The sequence below is a fragment of the Onychomys torridus genome, chromosome 15, assembly GCF_903995425.1.
Source record: "Onychomys torridus chromosome 15, mOncTor1.1, whole genome shotgun sequence".
NCBI lineage: Eukaryota > Metazoa > Chordata > Mammalia > Rodentia > Cricetidae > Onychomys > Onychomys torridus.
This window is the reverse complement of record NC_050457.1, coordinates 47,710,884-47,729,527: the sequence shown is the minus strand read 5'-3', so window position 1 is coordinate 47,729,527 and position 18,644 is coordinate 47,710,884. Positions and strand designations below refer to the sequence as shown.

Below are 18,644 nucleotides of genomic sequence, written 5' to 3'. Positions count from 1 at the left end.
CCAGCCAGCTTCATCAGCCAGAACCTCAAGCCTCACACTCTAGGGCTGCATTTTCAGTGAAGGAAGCTCATGGCTAGGGAGTCTAATTCAAAACATTCTTTGGGCTCACTTGAGATCTTTAACACATTAGCAGTGGAAATCTCTATTTGATGTTTTACTTAAATTATACATTCAGTTTATCATAAATGTATTTCAGGTTATCATAAATGCTATTTGTAATTTTTCCTAGGAAGTTAAGGAGAATAACTTGGGATAAGTAACTAATAGCACATAATTTAAAATTCCTTTTAAAACACTGTCTTAAAGAAAAAGTATGGCTGGGCTACAGAGAGAAACCCTGTGTCAAAAACCCAAAAAAGGGAGAAAGAGAGGGGGGAAGGGAGGGAGGGAGGGAGGGGAGGAGGGGAGGAAGGGAGGAAGGAAGGAAAGGAGGAAGGAGGGAGTACAAATACCTTATCAAAGTTTTAAAAGACGTTACTTTTTAATTGTGTGTATGTGTTAGTATATATGCTGCCTAAGTACAGATACCCACAGAGGCCAGAAGACTGCATCAGATCCCCTGCTGCTGGAATCAGTCACTTGTGAACTACCCAATATGGATGCTAGAAAGTGAACTCGGTGCTCTGGAAGACAGCAAGTGCTCTTAACCACTGAGCTATGCCTCCAGCTGTATATGAACTTTTTAACTTTTAAAGTATTTACCTGGGTCTGTGTTTGTACTTGCATCCTGACTTCCCACGGCTTTCTTTCGTACAGAGGCCATGAAATGCAGTCCAGCTGAAGTATTAACATCATTTTCTAACATTTCTTAAATACAACAAAACATGGAAAACAATCACTGAGAAGCCACATGTTACTGGAAGTACAGTAACTAAAGGGGTGTGTTGGGATGTTATCAGAATGCATTTTCTACAGGAGGTGCTGTATAAACTACATCTTAAAGACACAGTGAATCAAATAGAGGACATTGTACAACAGGCCCAGAAACCTAGAGCCTTCTCCTCTAGCTAATGAAGGTCCAGTGGAAGCAATGTGATCAGACTGCTCCTGTGGAAAGTAGCGTTGCCTGAATAAAACTGAAGACCATCAGACAAGGCTTCTGTAACAGTGTAACAAAGGAGGTAAGAAAGGCTGGGACGAGAAACTGGGTAAGAAGGCAAAGAAAAAGGCAGAATTGGGGGGTTGTTTTCTGGTTGATATTAATATAAATGGAGATAGAGAACATAGAAAGGAAAAAACAGTTTGGAGAGGAAAGACAACGAATTCTGATTTCATGAGATACAAGTGGTCTTTCCCCAAGCAGAGAAGCTCTGCAGGAGCAGAATCAAAGTCCTAAATATATTATGGCAGTCTGAGTTAGAGTGAGATTTTATAGGGAGACGCCTAGGAAGACCAGATGGAATAAGAGATTAACAATTACACACAATAAATTAGGTATAATAACAGACACAAAACAATTGGGCATAATAAACACATATTTGGTCTTTGTTCTTAGTTTCGGGCAATTTTCCACACCTTTAGAAGCTCTTAAATAAGAGTGAGCTTTTTATTCACCGTGAGGAGTTGATGCTAATGAGGGAACTCCTGGAAGATCCCTAAACAGCTTCCCAGTCAAGGCCAACTACATTGTTAAAGGGTTAGCACCTATGGTACTCCCACCTGTGGGGAGGTGAAGACACTGAAGACTGATTTCAATGAATGACTTAATTAAGTGTACAGAGAATCACAGAAGTGTTGTTTGGTATAACACAACACACATCCACTGGTGTACTACACATTCATTAAAAATGATTTACACAAATGACACTGTTCTGAACTGACTCTTGCATTTTTAACACACATGTATTTTCTATGACAAATTCAATGCTAGGTATAGTCACCCATAATTTCCTTATTTAGGCCTTTTCTTACCCTATTTGACATTCTAATTAACGACCTCACTCTACACAGAGCTGGGCAAAGTCTCTCTGTATAGTGCCATGTAGGCGTATGTAAGTCTTTGTAGCAACTCCTTTACTGTGTTGTGGTCCGAAAGCCCTGAGAAGTTATGTCACATTAGAACCATTCCTAAGAGCAGGCCCGGGCTCAGTGGCCTGTGTTAACCACTACTCTACCGGATAAGAAACAAAGTACAAAGACCCCCTCCACCTTGTCAGACAGAACAGGAAGTAACGGTGGTGGTTTGGAAAAGAATGGCCCCCACAGGCTCCTGTATTTGAACGGTTAGTCATCAGGGAGTAGAATGATTTGGAAGGATTAGGAGGATTGGGAGGTGTGGCTTTGTTGGAGGAAGTGTGTCACTTGGGGTAGGTTTTGAGGTTTCAAGAGCCCATGCCATGCCGGGTCTCTCTGCCTGTGGGTCAGGATGAAGCTCTCAGCTACTGTTCCAGAGCCATGTGTGCCGCATGTTCCCTGCCATGGTGATAATGGACTAACCCTGTGAAACTGTAAGCCAGCCCCCCAATTAAATGCTTGCTCTTATAAGGGTTGCTTTGCCAGGGCAGTAGGGGTGCATGCCTATAATCCCAGCACTCAGAAGGCAGAGGCAGGCAGATTTCTGAGTTCGAGGGCAGCCTAGTCTACAGAGCCAGTGCTAGGACAGCCCGCCTCAAAAAACCAAAACAAACAAAAAGTCCTGTGGTCAAGGAGTTTCTTCCCAGCAAGAGAACACTGACTAAGACACTAACTTAGTCTCAGTTTTATATTACATTTATTTCTTCCCTCACCCACCCCAAGACAGAGTTTCTCTATGTAGACCTGGCTGTCCTGGATCTTGATTTATAGTCCAGTCTGGCCTTGAACTCAGAGATCCACCTGCCTCTGCCTGCTGAGTGCTGGGATTAAAGACATGCATCACCACCACCCAGCCTTATATTTATTTCTAAAAAGCTGACTTAACATTAAACTTAGACATTATATTAATCAAGTGTATACATACCAAAAGGAATCTCAAATTTTTCCAAAGGCTGAGAATCACAATGTCCTAGTTGTTCCTAAATGGAGACAAATAATCAGCCTATTAATAACTCAAAGGCATTTATTATTTTTGAAAAAAATAAATCTAATAGCTATGAAGATTGAATTCTTAGTTACTGGTTCAATTTCCATCATTTTTAGGCCTGTTTACTCTGTCAAAGCAACTAACTGTACAAGAGTTTGTGAAATCCACAAGTCAAGCAATAAACAATAATATTACCAATTTAATACCAAGTACTAATTACTATGTACAAGTCTCTATAGCAGACCAGACTTGACACTCAAACTGTACCCCTACCCTCCTACAGTCTTTAATGGACTCAAAAGCATTTAGTACCTCTAGACAGGCCCATGAGGACTAAATGAAAAAGCAAGGCTTTAAAACATACATGAATGAAATTATGTATCTCTTTAATGTTTTTTTCCAAATTCAGAATGAATGCTTAAAGAGATCTGATTTATAATACAGGTTATATAGCAAATCTACCTGGCTAACCCTGGAGACATCTCAGCCTCTGACAGGAAATGACATCATCCTACACCATGTGCATTAAGGCAGAGAAAAGCCCAGAGTGCCTTGGTACACAGCAGTCACCAGGCAGATGCTCTCGACTGCAGTTTTCAGTTTGCCATCCACTTGTTTTTCACATCCACACTCAGTGTGTCAGTTTATGGAGGGAATCAGCGGAGCTCTTGTGTATTATGATGGCCAGACCCTCCAAACCACAGCATGAAACTGCCAGCAGCCAGGCTAAATACCGAAGTGTTCCCTGCAAGTTGGGGAGAATCTACTGTAGTTGTTCCGTACCTTGGGTTCCATGATGTCCTCTGACCCATTACTAATGAGGGAATCCTCTGGTCGGAAACTAACACTTGGCTTTCCTCTTGGCTTCTGAGCTCTTTCTTCTTGTAGTTCTCTTTCAGCTCGTCTGCTTTGCCTGTAGAAGACAGCAGTATAGAACAGGGCTTCCCTTATAGTACCTTTAGGTTCTCATTTGAGACTTGCTACTTGAAAACAAGCGCTGAAAATCCATTTCATTAGATTTAATTAAACTAACAAGATATTCTGCTAGAATACAAACAATTACTGGTGACATTGAATTCTGATTTGGTCACTAGAATGTGGGAATAGATTTATATTTTTTAAGCAGTTTTCTAACTCTGTTGCATATTAGAATCTTGTACCAGAAAGCCTATGGAAACCTCCACTAAGCTCCTTGAAGAGGCTAACTAAAAACCTCAGCAAGGAGAGCTCAGCATTGGAAAGGGCAGCAATGGTAAATTCAAACACATGTTCTATACATATAACATACTAATCAACAGTCAAAGACTCTTCAGTTAGTCTTGGGCAGCCTCGTTTCTACATGCACATTTCTTGGTACCCTGCTGCCTTGTAACGGTTTGAAGGATATACAGTAAAGTGGGCAAAAATAAATACTGGTTCAAAGTGTTGAACTGTTCATGGAATTTTACCTGATCCCAAAGATTAGTGCTACAGAACACTATTTATTCTGTCAAAAGAACATGGAAAAAAATGCTCCAGCCCATGAAAGGTAAGAGAGAAAACCTTAAGAGAAATGGAGAGGGAGAAAAAAGATAATATTTCTTACAACAGGAGACATCTTTGGTCACTATGAGATTAGCTTAAATACATGGTAGCAGACAAGGAAACTACTAACTACGTTGCTGTGAAGGAACTGCAGCGAAATGTCTTTATGACCTTGGTATACAACATTATCAGATAACATTTCATTCAGAACTTGCCTCTTCTTCCTTGGTGTTATGTTAGATGGTTCCATGTTGACCTTTAGAAGCTGAACATGACCAGAATCACCTTGTGCAAATACATTATGTGCTAGTTTTTGTTGGCTTCTTTTAAATGCCATGAGGTTTTCAAGTGGGATAAGTTGGGGCTTCTTGTACTACAGAAAAAACACATAACAAGTCAAATGCATAACTATGTTGAAAAAAACAAAGAAATATTTGTTTAAATTAAACTAAGACATATAAGAGACAGAACACATCAAACTCAACAAATTGACTTGGACAGGACAGGAAGAATGACTATCCATATTTTAGACAATCAGAGAGGGCCATTAATGTTTCATATAGGTTTTTTTTACTTTCTCTCCTGGAGACTGACTCGGGCCCTGAGCATGCTGTCAGTACTGGACCACTCAGCCGCACCCTGTGCTTCAGCTGAGTTGTCTTGTTTCCGAAGTAAAGTCCCCATCTTCTAAATTGCATTCCATAAAAATCCTCCTCCCCACGAGGGAGATACATGCATGGCATCTAACTAACTAGGAACACAGGAGGCAGATGTAGTGGCTTAAACACTACAGATGAAGGGAGCATGTCAGCATATGCTGATATCCCAAACAGGATCAGGAGAACCTGGGGCTCAGAATATTAGTCTAATACAAAATCTTTAAAAAGTATTCTCAAAATGCTAAAATTTCCACATCCTTAGTCCCCTCTTCTGTCTACAGTACGTTCTGAATCTAATGAGCAACCATTTCTCTCCATAGCAGCACCTGTGAGCAGGAAAGCACACCAGAGAACAGGCTGCTCGGTTACTACACACTTACAAGTTAGAGGCTAAACAATCTGAATTTCATAAAGATTCATCTAAGACAGCATCTTTGAAGAGGATTTGGTGTATTTATAAGGCTACCATCTCACTACATGGGAAGCTACTGACAAACTGGCATGTGCTTAAAATTTTTTACCTGAAACAGATTTGAAGATGACCACATCACAATTGCTAAAAACTTCAAACACACAATATGCACTTACTACACACACACACATTCTGCCTGGTAAATTTATTTTACTTATATCTTATGTATGAAAAAATATGTATGAGAGAGTGTAAATTCTAGTATTTATACAAAGTACCTTGAGTATTTAAAATGTAAAATCATTTTATGCTATTGTCTGTAACAGAAGAATTACCTTAAGAAACAGGCTGACAAACAGTTAAAGTGCTTACTGCCAAGCCGCTGATTTGACTATGATACCCAGAACCCACAGGGTTAAGAGAGAACTAGCCTCCACCAGCTGTCCTCTAACATTCAACCATGTACTCATGGCATGCACATGTATACACACTGTGCTGGATAGTTTTATGTCACCTTGACCCAATATAAAATCATCGGAGAGGAGAGAACCTCAACTGAGGAAATGCCTCTGCAAGATTGGACTATAGGCAAGCCTTTAGGGCATTTTCCTAATTAGTGATTGATGGGAAGAGGGTCCAGCCACTGTGGGTGGTGCCATTCTTTGGTTGGTGGTCCTGGGTTCTATAAGAAAGCTGGTTGAGAAAGCCATGAGGAGAAAGCCCATAAAAAGCACCCTTCCATGGCCTCTGCATCAGCTCCTGCCTCCAGGTTCCTGCCCTGTTTGAGTTCCTGTCCTGACTAACTTCAAGGGTGAATTTTTAGTGATGTGGAAGTGTAAGCCAAATAAACCCTTTTCTCCCTGAGTTGCTTTTGTTCATTATGTTTCATCCCAGCAACAGTAGCCCTAACTAAGACATATACCCATACATGTTAAAACATGTTCTTGAGCTCTCATAGAACATACAGTGTTTACAGCATAGGAAAAGGCAACAGCTTTTCATTCACCATACAACAAGTCATTACCATGTCCTCCTGGGGCAAACATGAATGAAGCAATGATAGCTGTGGATATTTTTTTCCTTCTCTGTCACATCTGGTAGGTACTGAAGGCAATCTACTTGATGCTCGTGATGGTGATGAGAATATATAAGGAGGCTGAAATTGCAGGTGTAATAAAGGAAGTCCAAAAGAATTCTGAGGAACTGTCTCAGGGGGCCCTGGTTTAACATCAAACACACTTTCTGGCTTTATAAACACTGAAGCATCCTGCTGAGGTGTCAAGTATTGTTGTCCAACATATTGATCCAAGTTCAAATGCTCAGGGGTGTCTCTGAGTACAGAGTTACAGTGGCTTGAATTTGAATGGCATGCTGAAGAGGTGTGCACTATTCTCTGAGACAGAGGAGGCTGGCAAGAACCAGGTAATCCCCAGGCCTTTTTTGGTTGGGCCTGAGGTCTGAAAGGAACTTCTGGACTTCTTCCTAGAGGTAAGGAAAGGGGCTTGAATTCATGCTTGGGCTGAAAATGAAGCAAAGGAAAGCCACTCCCAGGAGTGACTGTTCTGGCGGGTGGAATGAGCTGAGGGGCCTTCTGTGCAGCAGCAGGTGTGAACAGAAGCTGCAGGCCAGCATTTCCAGCAGGAGCGTGAGCAAAGGGAGTGGGTCCAAAGCTCTGAGGTGCTCCACTTTGTCCTCTCAGCCCAGGCTGGCCATCTAACTGACACAAAGGAACACTCCCATGTGGAATATCCTGAAAGAAAGATAATAATATATGAATTTAGAATATATTACTAATTTCTTTCTGTAAACGATATTTAGTATGATGTGAACAGACAGCATGTTAGAAAGATTGCTGGGCTGGAGAGATGGCTCAGAGGTTAAGAGCACTGGCTGTTCTTCCAGAGGTCCTGAGTTCAATTCCCAGCAACCACATGGTGGCTCACAACCATCTGTAATGAGATCTGTATACATAATAAATAAATAAGTCTTTAAAAAAAAAAAAGAAAAATTGCTAAAAAAAAATACATTTATTACCTACATGTGTGTGTGTGTGTGTGTGTGTGTGTATGTGTGTGTGTGTGTGTGTGTATGATGATTAGCTATAACTGTTTTTTGTTTTTCGAGACAGGGTTTCTCTGTGTAAACCTTAATTGTCCTGGGACTCGCTGTGTAGACCAGGCTGGCCTCAAACTCACAGAGATCCTCTGTCTCCTGAGTGATGGGATTAAAGGCATGCACTACCCTACCCATCTAGCTTTAATTGTTAACTTGACAGAAACTAGAATCATGAGGGGAAACAGTTTCAATGACATTGTCTACACTGGGTTGGTCTGTGGACATGTCTGTGGAGGAGTCTCTATGTTAACACACATGGGAAGACCCAGCCCATAGTGTGTGGCACGGGGTCCCCAGCGGTGTAAAAGTGGAGAAATGGTGCTGGGCGTAAGCAGGCAAGTCAGGCATGGATTTATTTCTCTCTGCTCTTGACTGTGGATGTGATATGACTAGATACCTCAAGTTCCTTCTACTTGGACCTGAATAATAAACTACAGCCTGGAACTGCAAGGTGAAATAAACCCTTTCCCCTCCAAGTTGCTTTCTGTCAGGTTATTTTAGGACAGGAACAGAAGTAAACCAGAACAGAATGCTTGAGAGTACATGTGCAGGTAGAGACCATGGGACTACCTTGGTCGTCACTCTTCAGGTGCCATCCACTGTTTGGTTTGGTTTTTTATTGTTCTAAAACAGGGTCTCTCATCTGCCAAGAACTCACCAAGCAGGTTAGGCTAGCCTGCCCAGGGATCCGTCACTACCTTCGCAGCGCTGGGATAAGTGTGCACTACCATGCTTGACTTTTTTTTTTTTTAAGATTTATTTATTATTATTTATTTATTATGTATACAGCATGTATGACTGCAGGCCAGAAGAGGGCGCCAGATCTCATTATAGATGGTTGTGAGCCACCATGTGGGTGCTGGGAATTGAACTCAGGACCTCTGGAAGAGCAGCCAGTGCTCTTAACCTCTGAGCCATCTCTCCAGCCCCAACTTTTTTTTTTTTTTAAACACTGGGTCTGGGGAATGTACTCTAGCCTTCAAGTATTTTGCCAACTTAGCTGTTTTCTCAGTTCTAATAACATCTTTGCATGAATTACCTGTGTATTTCCATTACTCTCTTGATCAGGCTGGCTGATTCCTTCATGGTCTGGTGGGCTGTTCATGCCAGGCTCCCTGGTGCACTCTCTCACAGACTCTGCTTTAGCACAAAATCTCTGCCTGCTCTTGGCTTCAGTACAACCACTCCTCATGGGCTGTCGATGCTTGGCTGTCCCCAGCATGCACAGGCTGAGCCTGCTGAAGAAGCTGATGCATGTCTGGGAGACTAGCAACAGACGGCCCTACTATTTGCATTAGGCTCAGGAAATTGATCTGCTGCAGCTAGAATAAAACAAAACATACTTTAAAAACAAGGAAAAGGCAGGGCGATGGTGGCACAGGCCTTTAATCCCAACACGTGGGAGGCAGAGGTAGGCGGAATTCTGAGTTCCAGGCCAGCCTGCTCTACACAGTGAGTAGTGAGTTCCAGGACATAGTGAGTTCCAGGCCAGTCAGGGCTACACAGAGAAGCCCTGTCTTGAGAAACCAAAACCCAAAACCAAACCAAACCAAGAACAAAACAAAAAACCAATGGAAAGAAGTTAAGGTATCAGCAAGAGCCACATTCTCAAACTTTGAGTGGAAAACCAAAGCAGGAAGGATTTTTAGAAGGGGAGAGACAAAAGTGTAACTTCCTGTCATCTTGAGACATGAATTCTAACTCAGGAAAGAAAGAGAGGGGCCTATCTGCACAACTAGCTTACATAAGGTATCCAGGGGTAACCTACTGGAGTGAGATGATGCTTCAGAATAAGTATGTTATGAACAAGTTTTCAAAAAAGGAAAGTCAGAGCAACACAAGAGAAAGCTGACAGACTAGATGACAGGTCAAGACAGACGCCAGGGGTTCCAAATCTGCTGAATACAACAATCACCTCAGTGGCATTAAGAATTCCAAAAGACCATGTCACATCTCATACCAGTACCAGAAGTCTGAAGATCAGAGCTGGGATCAGTATGCATTGAAATGTGTTAAGTTGTCTACGTGCACAAAAGCTTGACAAGAACCAGCACTCACATCAGCTCAGCGGGACAGAAGGCAGACTCCAGGTTTGCTGAGAGGCAGGCCACAACTGTCAACCTGACGCGTATGCCTTTGAGGACCTGCCAACCAAACCACTCTTTGCTCAGCTCATTCTGCACAGCTGCTGGGTGGAAGCCTCTTTCTTTCTTTTAGGATTTCTTTCACTTTTATTTGTATGTGTGTGGGTGTTTTGCCTGGATGTATGTCTGAGTACCATGTGTGTTTGGTACCCTAGAGGGCAGAAGAGGGCATCATATCCCCTGGAACTGGAGTCGGGGATGTCTGTGAGCTACCACGTGGTTTGGGGAGTCAAACCTGGGTCTTCTGGAAGAGCAGCGAGTGGTCTTAACTACTGAATCATTTCTTCTGCTCCTGGAGTTTCGATTCCTGAGATCTAAGTGGTGTTTGTGTTGTGGGTCCAGGAATCAACTCTGAAAAACCACTGCACTTGCAAGAGTACAGTGGAAAATACTGAAGATAATGGTGGGAGTGGGGTTTTCTAGACCAGCAGCAGAATTCCTACTTGATGAAACAAAGCAACAGGGCAGCAAGACAAGTTTTCAAAAATTATAGTTTTCATCCAATTATAAAGAAATACACAGCTGTGGATGAAATTCAGTGGCAGAACACTCAACTGGCACCCATAAAGCCCTGAGTTTGATCCCCAATGAAGAGGGGGGAGGAAGAAGAGGGAAAAAAGGAAGGAGGAGGAAGAAAGAGCAAGCAGGCTGGCAAGCAAGACAGTTCAGCAGGTAGAGGTGCTTGTTGCCAAGTCTGACAACTTTGGGACTGTCTTAGGGTTTCTATTGCTGTGAAGAGACACCAAGACTAACTCTTATAAAGGAAAAATGTTTAATTGGGGCCGGCTTACAGTTCCAAGGTTTAGTCCATGATCATCATTGTGCAACATGGTGGGGAGCGTGCAGGTAGACATGGTGCTGGAGAAGTAGCTGAGTGTCCTACATCTTGACTTTCAGGCAACAGGAAGTGGTCTGAGACACTGGGCATGACTTGAGCATATATGAGAGTTCAAAAATCCGCCTCCACAGTGACACACTTCCTCCAACAAGACCACACTTCCTCCAACAAGACCACACTTCCTCCAATAAGACCACACTTCCTCCAATAAGGCCACACCTCCTAATAGTGCCACTCCCCTATGGGGGCCATTTTTCTTCAAACCACCAAAGGGACCCACATAGTGGAAGGGGGTAACCAACTCCTGCAAGTTGTCCTCTGAACTCCACATGCATGTAGGGATGTTCACATACACATGCACACACATGTGAACACACACAAATGTAAAATTTTAAAAAGAAACAAAGAAGAACATATTACAAGAAAAATAAGTCTAAAAAGAAAATATCTGATGAAATACATTACTTGGGATGGTAACTTAAAAACTAATAAAAATAGCATTTATACTCTGGTCTCCAAAGATAACAGCATTAACCTTATTGTGTATGTCTTTTCAATCTGTCTCCATATTGAGTGAGCTATCTATCTATTTATCCATCCATCCATGTCTGTGAATGTGCTATATGCATGTATGTACAAATGCAGGTAGACCCTGTCTGCATGTGTGAAGGCCAAAGGTTAACACCCTGTATCTCCCTTGATCTCAAGACAGGGTTTCTCTGTGTTGCCCTGGCTGTCCTGGATCTCACTCTGTAGACCAGGCTGGCCTCGAACTCACAGAGATCTGCCTGGCTCTACCTCCCAAGTGCTGGGATCAAAGGTGTGCACCACTACCACCTGGCTCTCTCCACCTTTTATTTATTTTTTTAAGATTTATTTATCTATTATGTATAGTGTTCTGTTTGTATGTATGTCTGCACACCAGAAGAGGGCACCAGATCTCATTATAGATGGTTGTGAGCCACCATGTATTTGCTGGGAATTGAATTCAGGACCTCTGGAAGAAGAGTCAGTGCTCTTAACCTCTGAGCCATCTCTCCAGACAGACCAACTGGTCAATGACAGTCTATGCCACCCTAAGCACTGGGGTTACAGATGTGTGCTGCCACACCCGGCCTGACTTTCAAATGTGTGCTAGAGATCTATACACTTGGGTCCTCATGCTCATACAGAAGGACTTTACCCACTGAACCATCTCTCCAGGCCACTTTCTGCTTTTAAAACAAGACTGACAGCAGACAATATTTGCAAAAATCGTAAGTGAAATTTAGTGAAGATTTTAAAGTGAAATCAGGATTATATCAGAAGAATGTCCTACAAACCACATACACACATATATAAGACAATGGAAGTATGAAATCCTAAGAATCTAAGGTTGGCTAGAGACACAGAAATAATGAGACTACAGTCTGCTGTGGAACCATCTCTGTACACTGTGAGTATGTATTGCTCTCACTGGTTGATAAAGAGCTGACTGGCCAATGGCTAGGCAGGAAAAGGCTAGGCAGGATTGCAGACAAAAAGAGAGCACGAGGTGGAAGAGGAGGCAGAAGAGGGTGAGGTTACCAGGAGACGCAGAGAACATGCCATGCTGAAAAAAGGTACTGCCAAGTGGTGGAGCATAGATAAGAAACATGAGTTAACCTTATTGTAAGAGCTAGTCAGTAAAAAGACTAAGCTATCAACTGAGCATTTATAGTTAATATTAAGTCTGTGTGTTTATTGGGAAGCCAGCGGTCTCGACAAAAAACTCCACCTACAACAGTTACATACAATATGTGGGGACAAACAACCAGGAGGATACAGTGAACACAGCAAAGATTTTGTCTAAATAAGAACAAAAACAACAGAAAAACTGGGGCGGGGAGATGGCAGCAAAAAGACAGGATGAGACAGCGAGGAATCCAGCAATTAAAACACGGAGAACGTGTTAAATAGACAGAGCCTGAGCAGGCAGAACCCCAGTCACTCACAGAACAGTTTGAGAGTTAGTTCCTTTCATACTCAAGCTGCTAGGACAGGCAGCATTCCTAAACAGAGGGGTAGGAAGGAGCTGGGGAGAATAAGGACAAAGTCAGTTTCATGGGACTGTTGGCATGCTGTAAGAGTATTCCACCAGGACTCCTAGGTTCAATGAGAAATTAGGGCCAAGAATCACTAACATAAAATGGCATATATGATATAAAGATACCTAAATGAACATACACAAGCGTAGAGGATTAGGTGTGAGGGAAATTAATGTTTTAAGAGGAAGGAGGAGGGGCTGGAAAGATGGCTCAGTGGTTAAGAGCATATGCTCCTCTTGCAGAGGACCTGAGTTGGCTCCCAGCACTTATGTTAGGCAACTCACAGCTGACCTATGACCCCAGCTCTAAGGAATCTGGCAATCTCCTCTGGCCTCCACAGGCAACTACACTCACATGCACATACTTGCACATACTCACACACACATACATAGACATAATTAAAAATAAAATAATATGCCTTTAAAAACCAATAAAGATAACCAAAATTTAAAAAAAAACAATAAAGACAAATAATTTAAACTGTTGGTTGAAAGAACACAATGTGCACAGGTAAGAAGAGACAGTGGAAGTAAAGATGCACAGTCCTGTGAAATGCCACAGACATGTTCAGTCCAAGACAAAATTCAGTCTGAAAACTTATATAGAAAATACAGGGCTGGGCAGTGGTGGTGCAAGCCTTTAATCCCAGCACTTGGGAGGCAGAGGCAGGTGGATCTCTGTGAGTTCAAGACCAGCCTGGTCTATAGAGTGAGTTGCAAGATAGCTAGGGCTGTTGCACAGAGACACCCTGTCTGGAAAAACCAAAACCAATACCAAATAAACAAACAAAAACAACAACAACAACAAAAGAAAATATTTTTGGGGTTTTTTGCAGATCTGATTGGATATAGCCAACAACTCACCCAAAATGCCCAGAAAAATAAGTCAATGAACTGTACACAGATGATCTAGACTATGGGTTCAGGGCAGGAACTTTTGAAAGATGCATGATGATTCATAAGAGCACAGAAATGAGTGGAATCCCACGGTGAATAGTCCATTCCTACTAGCTGTCTACTTTTAAACTAGGCATCATGTGTAGATTCACTTATGCAGCCATGTGCTCACCTGAACTAATTTAAACATCTCTTCTTGGAGCATCTGCCTAACAGAATCAGAAGAATCTGGTAACTGAACCCTGTGTTCATTTCTCTGAGTCTTCTGAGGTGTTGCAAGAGGTGTTTGTGAAGTAACAGGGACTCCACTTGACATGAGAGGTGGAAATGACGAAGATTTCTCTTTCAGTTGAGAAATCTGTGCACTGTGGGAAAACATTCAAATAAAAAACACATATTAATCAACAACAAAAATCCCCCAACAATTAGATACCTGTGATCTAAATATTTAGACACGATTTTTCTTTGGATGCGAAGGTTATTCAGGTTATTCTGGGCTCTCTACCCAGCATCTGAATGCCTGCACGTGTCCTTTCCAGCAGTAACGTTATAGCCCAGAGCAGCCCACCCTGGCTCCTGAAGGCATCTGAGCCACAGGCCTACACAATTATCCTTATTAACCACACAGACTTAGGAATAAAATACTGACTAAAATTAATGATTGAAAATAGAGTTAAGAAGGGGTTGGGGAATTTAGCTCAGGGGTTCGATCCTCAGCTCCACATTAAAAAAAAAAAAAAGAAAAAAGAAAATAGAGTTAAGAAAACAAAAAAAGATTAAAAACATCTAATTCTAAGATTATCAGCACAAATGACTAATGATCATTATTAAGAATGAAACCACAGAACTGTGAACATTTCATTTCCAAACAAACCAGAGTTTCCATTTATAATAAATGATAACAAAATACTTAATTAAAACTAAAAATTAAAGAGCCGGGAGGTGGTGGCGCACACCTTTAATCCCAGCACTTGGGAGGCAGAGCCAGGTGGATCCCTGTGAGTTGGAGGCCAGCCTGGGCTACAGAGTGAGTTCCAGGAAAAGGTGCAAAGCTACACAGAGAAACCCTGTCTCTAAAAAACAAAACAAAACTAGAAATTAAAGACCAAAGCAAGTCCTTTGGTCTTTTTTGAACAAAACAATTATTGCGAAGTGATTCCTTAACCCTAAGTCTCTAGTATTTTATTTTCTTTCACTCTGTTTCCCCCTCCCTCCCTCTCTCCTTTTCTCCCTCTTGTCTCTCTCCTTTCTTTCAATAAGGCCTCTCTCTCAGGTAGCCCTGGCTGACCTGGAACTCACTAAATAGACTATCCTGGTCTCAAACTCATAGAGCTTTGCCTGCCTCTCCACCCCAAATGCTAGGATTAAAAGCTTGTGCCACCACACCCGGCCTTCCCAGTATCTTCTAAGCAAATAAATTTTCTAAGCTAAATAAAGGAATAAGTATAATATTCAAATAAATTAGTCACTGTTTCCAAACAGAAAGCAACACATAAAATTGCATGTAGATTTGAACTTATATTCATTCCCTTTCGGCCCTAGTATTTTCCCTTTGTTATGCAATGAGCATGCTTAAAAACAAAACTGCATTTATATGGTAAATCTATGAAAACAGACATCACAATTGATGTGACGATTTTAATACAACTTCACTGGAATTTACTTTCAACAGCTAGCTAGATCAATTCTAATTATGTGAATTTTTTTCCATAACAAAATTACACTGAATTTTCCTTCTAATTCAACAAAATTCCTAAGCATTCAGTTTAATCTTTGTAGAAGAATTAAAAAGACAAACTGGATAAACCTAAAGAGAATTAAATCTTCAGCCACCAACCACAGCCTGATCTCTGATCTGATCTCAGGAGCTCATCTGGGTTGGGCCAGGATAGTACTGGGTTCAGGACATAGCTTGGTGGTAGACAGCTTATCTAGCCTGCTTGAGGCTCTGAGTTAAACGTCCTCTAGTGCAAAATGAAGAAAAGAACACTAAAATGAGCTAAAAGCATTCCTTATGCTATATAGGTCAGAAGATGAACAGGAACAATAGTATTTCAATAATATATCTACTGCTGATTCTTTTGTCCCTGACATGATTGTTTCAACATAGTAACATAGTTCCATATGTCTTTTTTTTTTTTTTAAGGTTTATTTATTTATTATGTATACAGCATGTATGACTGCAGGCTAGAAGAGGGCACCAGATCTCATTACAGATGGTTGTGAGCTGGGAATTGAACTCAGGACCTCTGGAAGAGCAGTCAGTGCTCTTAACCTCTGAGCCATCTCTCGAGCCCAGTTCTGTATGTCTTAAAACACAGATGGCAGAAAAATCTGTAAATAACTGAGATGTCAAAACTGTGTGCCTATGCCGCTCTTTTGCTTATTTCCTTGGTTTACAGTACAAACACTTAGCAATTATTTCAGACTGGCACAGGAGGTACCAACTCATTCTCTTATTTTTAAAACATGATTTCAAAATGGAATAGTAAATAAAAGTTCTTACCTAGAAGTTTCTGAATTTGCATCTATATGAAGTGAATGAGAAATGGTATGTTCAGAATTTGACAAAGCTTCGATCATACTACAAATAAAAATAAATGATTAGGAGCAAGATACTCTTCACGTTTCTAAGGTGCATGTGAACTACTGGTCCTCCACGTAAGAATCCAATCCTCTAATAGCGCTGCCATGCTTAGCTCATAATCACAATCTGTTTACATCGGTCTCCATAGCAATTAGTCACACATTCAAACCACAGCAAAGACTGCATGAATTAATACACAACTTGAGTAGCACTGATTGCACAGCAACGAAAATACAATCTAAACCTAGGGATCATGAGGTTAGCTATGACCCACAGTCTGACAGAATAAGTGGTACAAAGAATCTATTGATATATTTGAAACTGTAAAGATTAATGTTTAAGAAAACAAATATCTCTAATACTTATAATGGCCTAACAGGGCATTAAATTTATTCTTCAGTGGGCAGGAGATACAGCTCTTTTTTTTTTTTTTCCCCAGAGCTGAGGACCGAACCCAGGGCCTTGTGCTTGCTAGGCAAGCACTCTACCACTGTGCTAAATCTCCAACCCCAGATACAACTCATTTTTAAAGTGTTTGTCCAGCATGTGAGAGGCCCTAGAAACACCCTACAGCACCCCAAGAGGAAAATGTTTCAGCTGAGTGTGCGGCACATGCCTTTACTCCCGGCACTTGAGAGGCAGAAGCTGGAAGATGATGAATTTGAGACTAGCATGGACTATATAACCAGCTAGGACAGCTAGGTCTATACAGTGAGGCCCCATCTCAAAAGCAGAAAAATTTGTATTAACTATTCAAACTAGAAATGAAATCTGAGATCTGAGGGAAAAGAGCCCAATGTTATCTCTCTTATCAAGTGTCTTAGTTAGGTTTCAACTGGTGTAATAAAACTGACCAAACCAACTTGGCAAGGACAAGGTTTGTTCACCTCACAGGGTCCAGTTCATCATAGAAGAAGGTCAGGGCAGGAACCTGGAGGCAGGAACTCAAGCAGAGACTATGAGTCAAGCTGCTTACTGGCTTGCTCCGCCTGGCTTGCCCAGTTTGCTTTCCTGTATAATTCAGGGCCAACTGCTTAGGGGTGGTATGCCCCGCACCCCAGTACTCTAGGCCTTCCCACATCAAACATTAATCAATAAAATGCCCTACATACCTATCTACAAGCAATCTGATAGGAGTTTTCTCAACTGAGGTTGCTCTTCCCAGATAACTAGGGCTTGTGTCGAGTTGACAGAGAAATGGAGACACAGAGAGACAGAGATATTAAGGCAATCCTAAATTTCTTTGTGCGTGTGTAGTTTGTACAGCCTGGTATGTGTGAACATGGGTATGTATGAAGGCCAAAGTCAACCTGGGTGTCATTCCTTCTGTTTTCAGGGACAAGATCTCAGCAATTAGGTTAGGCCAGTTGGCCAGTAGGTCCTAGGAATCTGCCTATTTATCCAGCACCAGGATTGTAAGTGAGCACCACAATACCCTGCTTTTTCACATGGGCACTAGAGATGAAATTCAGGTCCTGTGTTTATATGACAAGCAGTTTACGGGCTGAACTATCCCTCAAGCCCCTAAATTTTCAAAAATTCTAAAAATTCGTAAGTCATGTTCAAGCTGCACCTTATGAAATTGCTACTGCTTTCCTCTATTTCTGAAACACTAACGTGCCAGCAGCTGATGTGTGGTACTTTGGTAGTGTTCTGACAAATAAAGCTTGCTTGGAGTCAGAGGGCGGAGCCAGCCACTAGTGACCATAGAGGTTTGGAGGACCGTAGAGAGAGGAGACAGGAATTGTAAGGCCGGGCAGAGAGAGGGTCCCAGTCCTTTTGGATGGAAGAACGGAAAAGGTAGGAAACAACTGGCAGCAGCTCCTGGTTTGCTGATTTTTTTCAGGTTCTTACCCCAATATTTGACTCCCGATTTTTTATTGATAAGATTAATTGGAATAATGCTTCAAACAGCAAAGTACGCACATCTGAGCCCTAATGGACATAATACAGTGACTAAACACAATAGTGAAGGTCGTATGTATTATGAGGCACAATGCTTTTGTATTTAATTCAATAAAAATGTAATCAATGTGGACAGACAGTTCCCTAATTAGTAAATGAACAAACCCTGACCTATTTATAGGTACAATTTATTTTGGTAAGGCTGACATTGATAAGAGGACAAAGGTAAAAAAAAAAAAAAAATGATTATTTCTATGAGAAATGTAACATTTATCAAAAACAACTCACTGCCATTATAAATTATAATACCAACATAAAATATTATAAATTATGAAAAACTTCTGAAACCTTCACTAAGATTTAAAAAAAAAAAAAGGCAATAATCATGTTGTTGTGGTTTGAAAGAGAATGGTCCCCACAGGCTCCCATGTCTGAATGGCTTGTCTCCAGTTAGTGGACTGTAAGGAGGTGTGTTTTTGTTGGAGGAGGTGTGGTCT

The 18,644-nt window shown here is 41.4% G+C and overlaps 1 protein-coding gene across 1 annotated transcript in view; it reads right to left on the bottom strand.

Annotated features, from left to right (window-relative positions):
* The window catches only part of Cplane1 (ciliogenesis and planar polarity effector 1), a 96,661-nt gene that overhangs the window by 28,894 nt on the left and 49,123 nt on the right, over positions 1–18,644 (bottom strand). Inside the window, 9 exon segments of the mRNA XM_036207494.1 lie at positions 703–807; positions 2,939–2,993; positions 3,785–3,914; positions 4,741–4,898; positions 6,621–7,346; positions 8,751–8,903; positions 8,905–9,033; positions 13,828–14,020; positions 16,162–16,239. Of these exon segments, the coding sequence (XP_036063387.1) occupies positions 703–807; positions 2,939–2,993; positions 3,785–3,914; positions 4,741–4,898; positions 6,621–7,346; positions 8,751–8,903; positions 8,905–9,033; positions 13,828–14,020; positions 16,162–16,239 (1,727 nt within the window).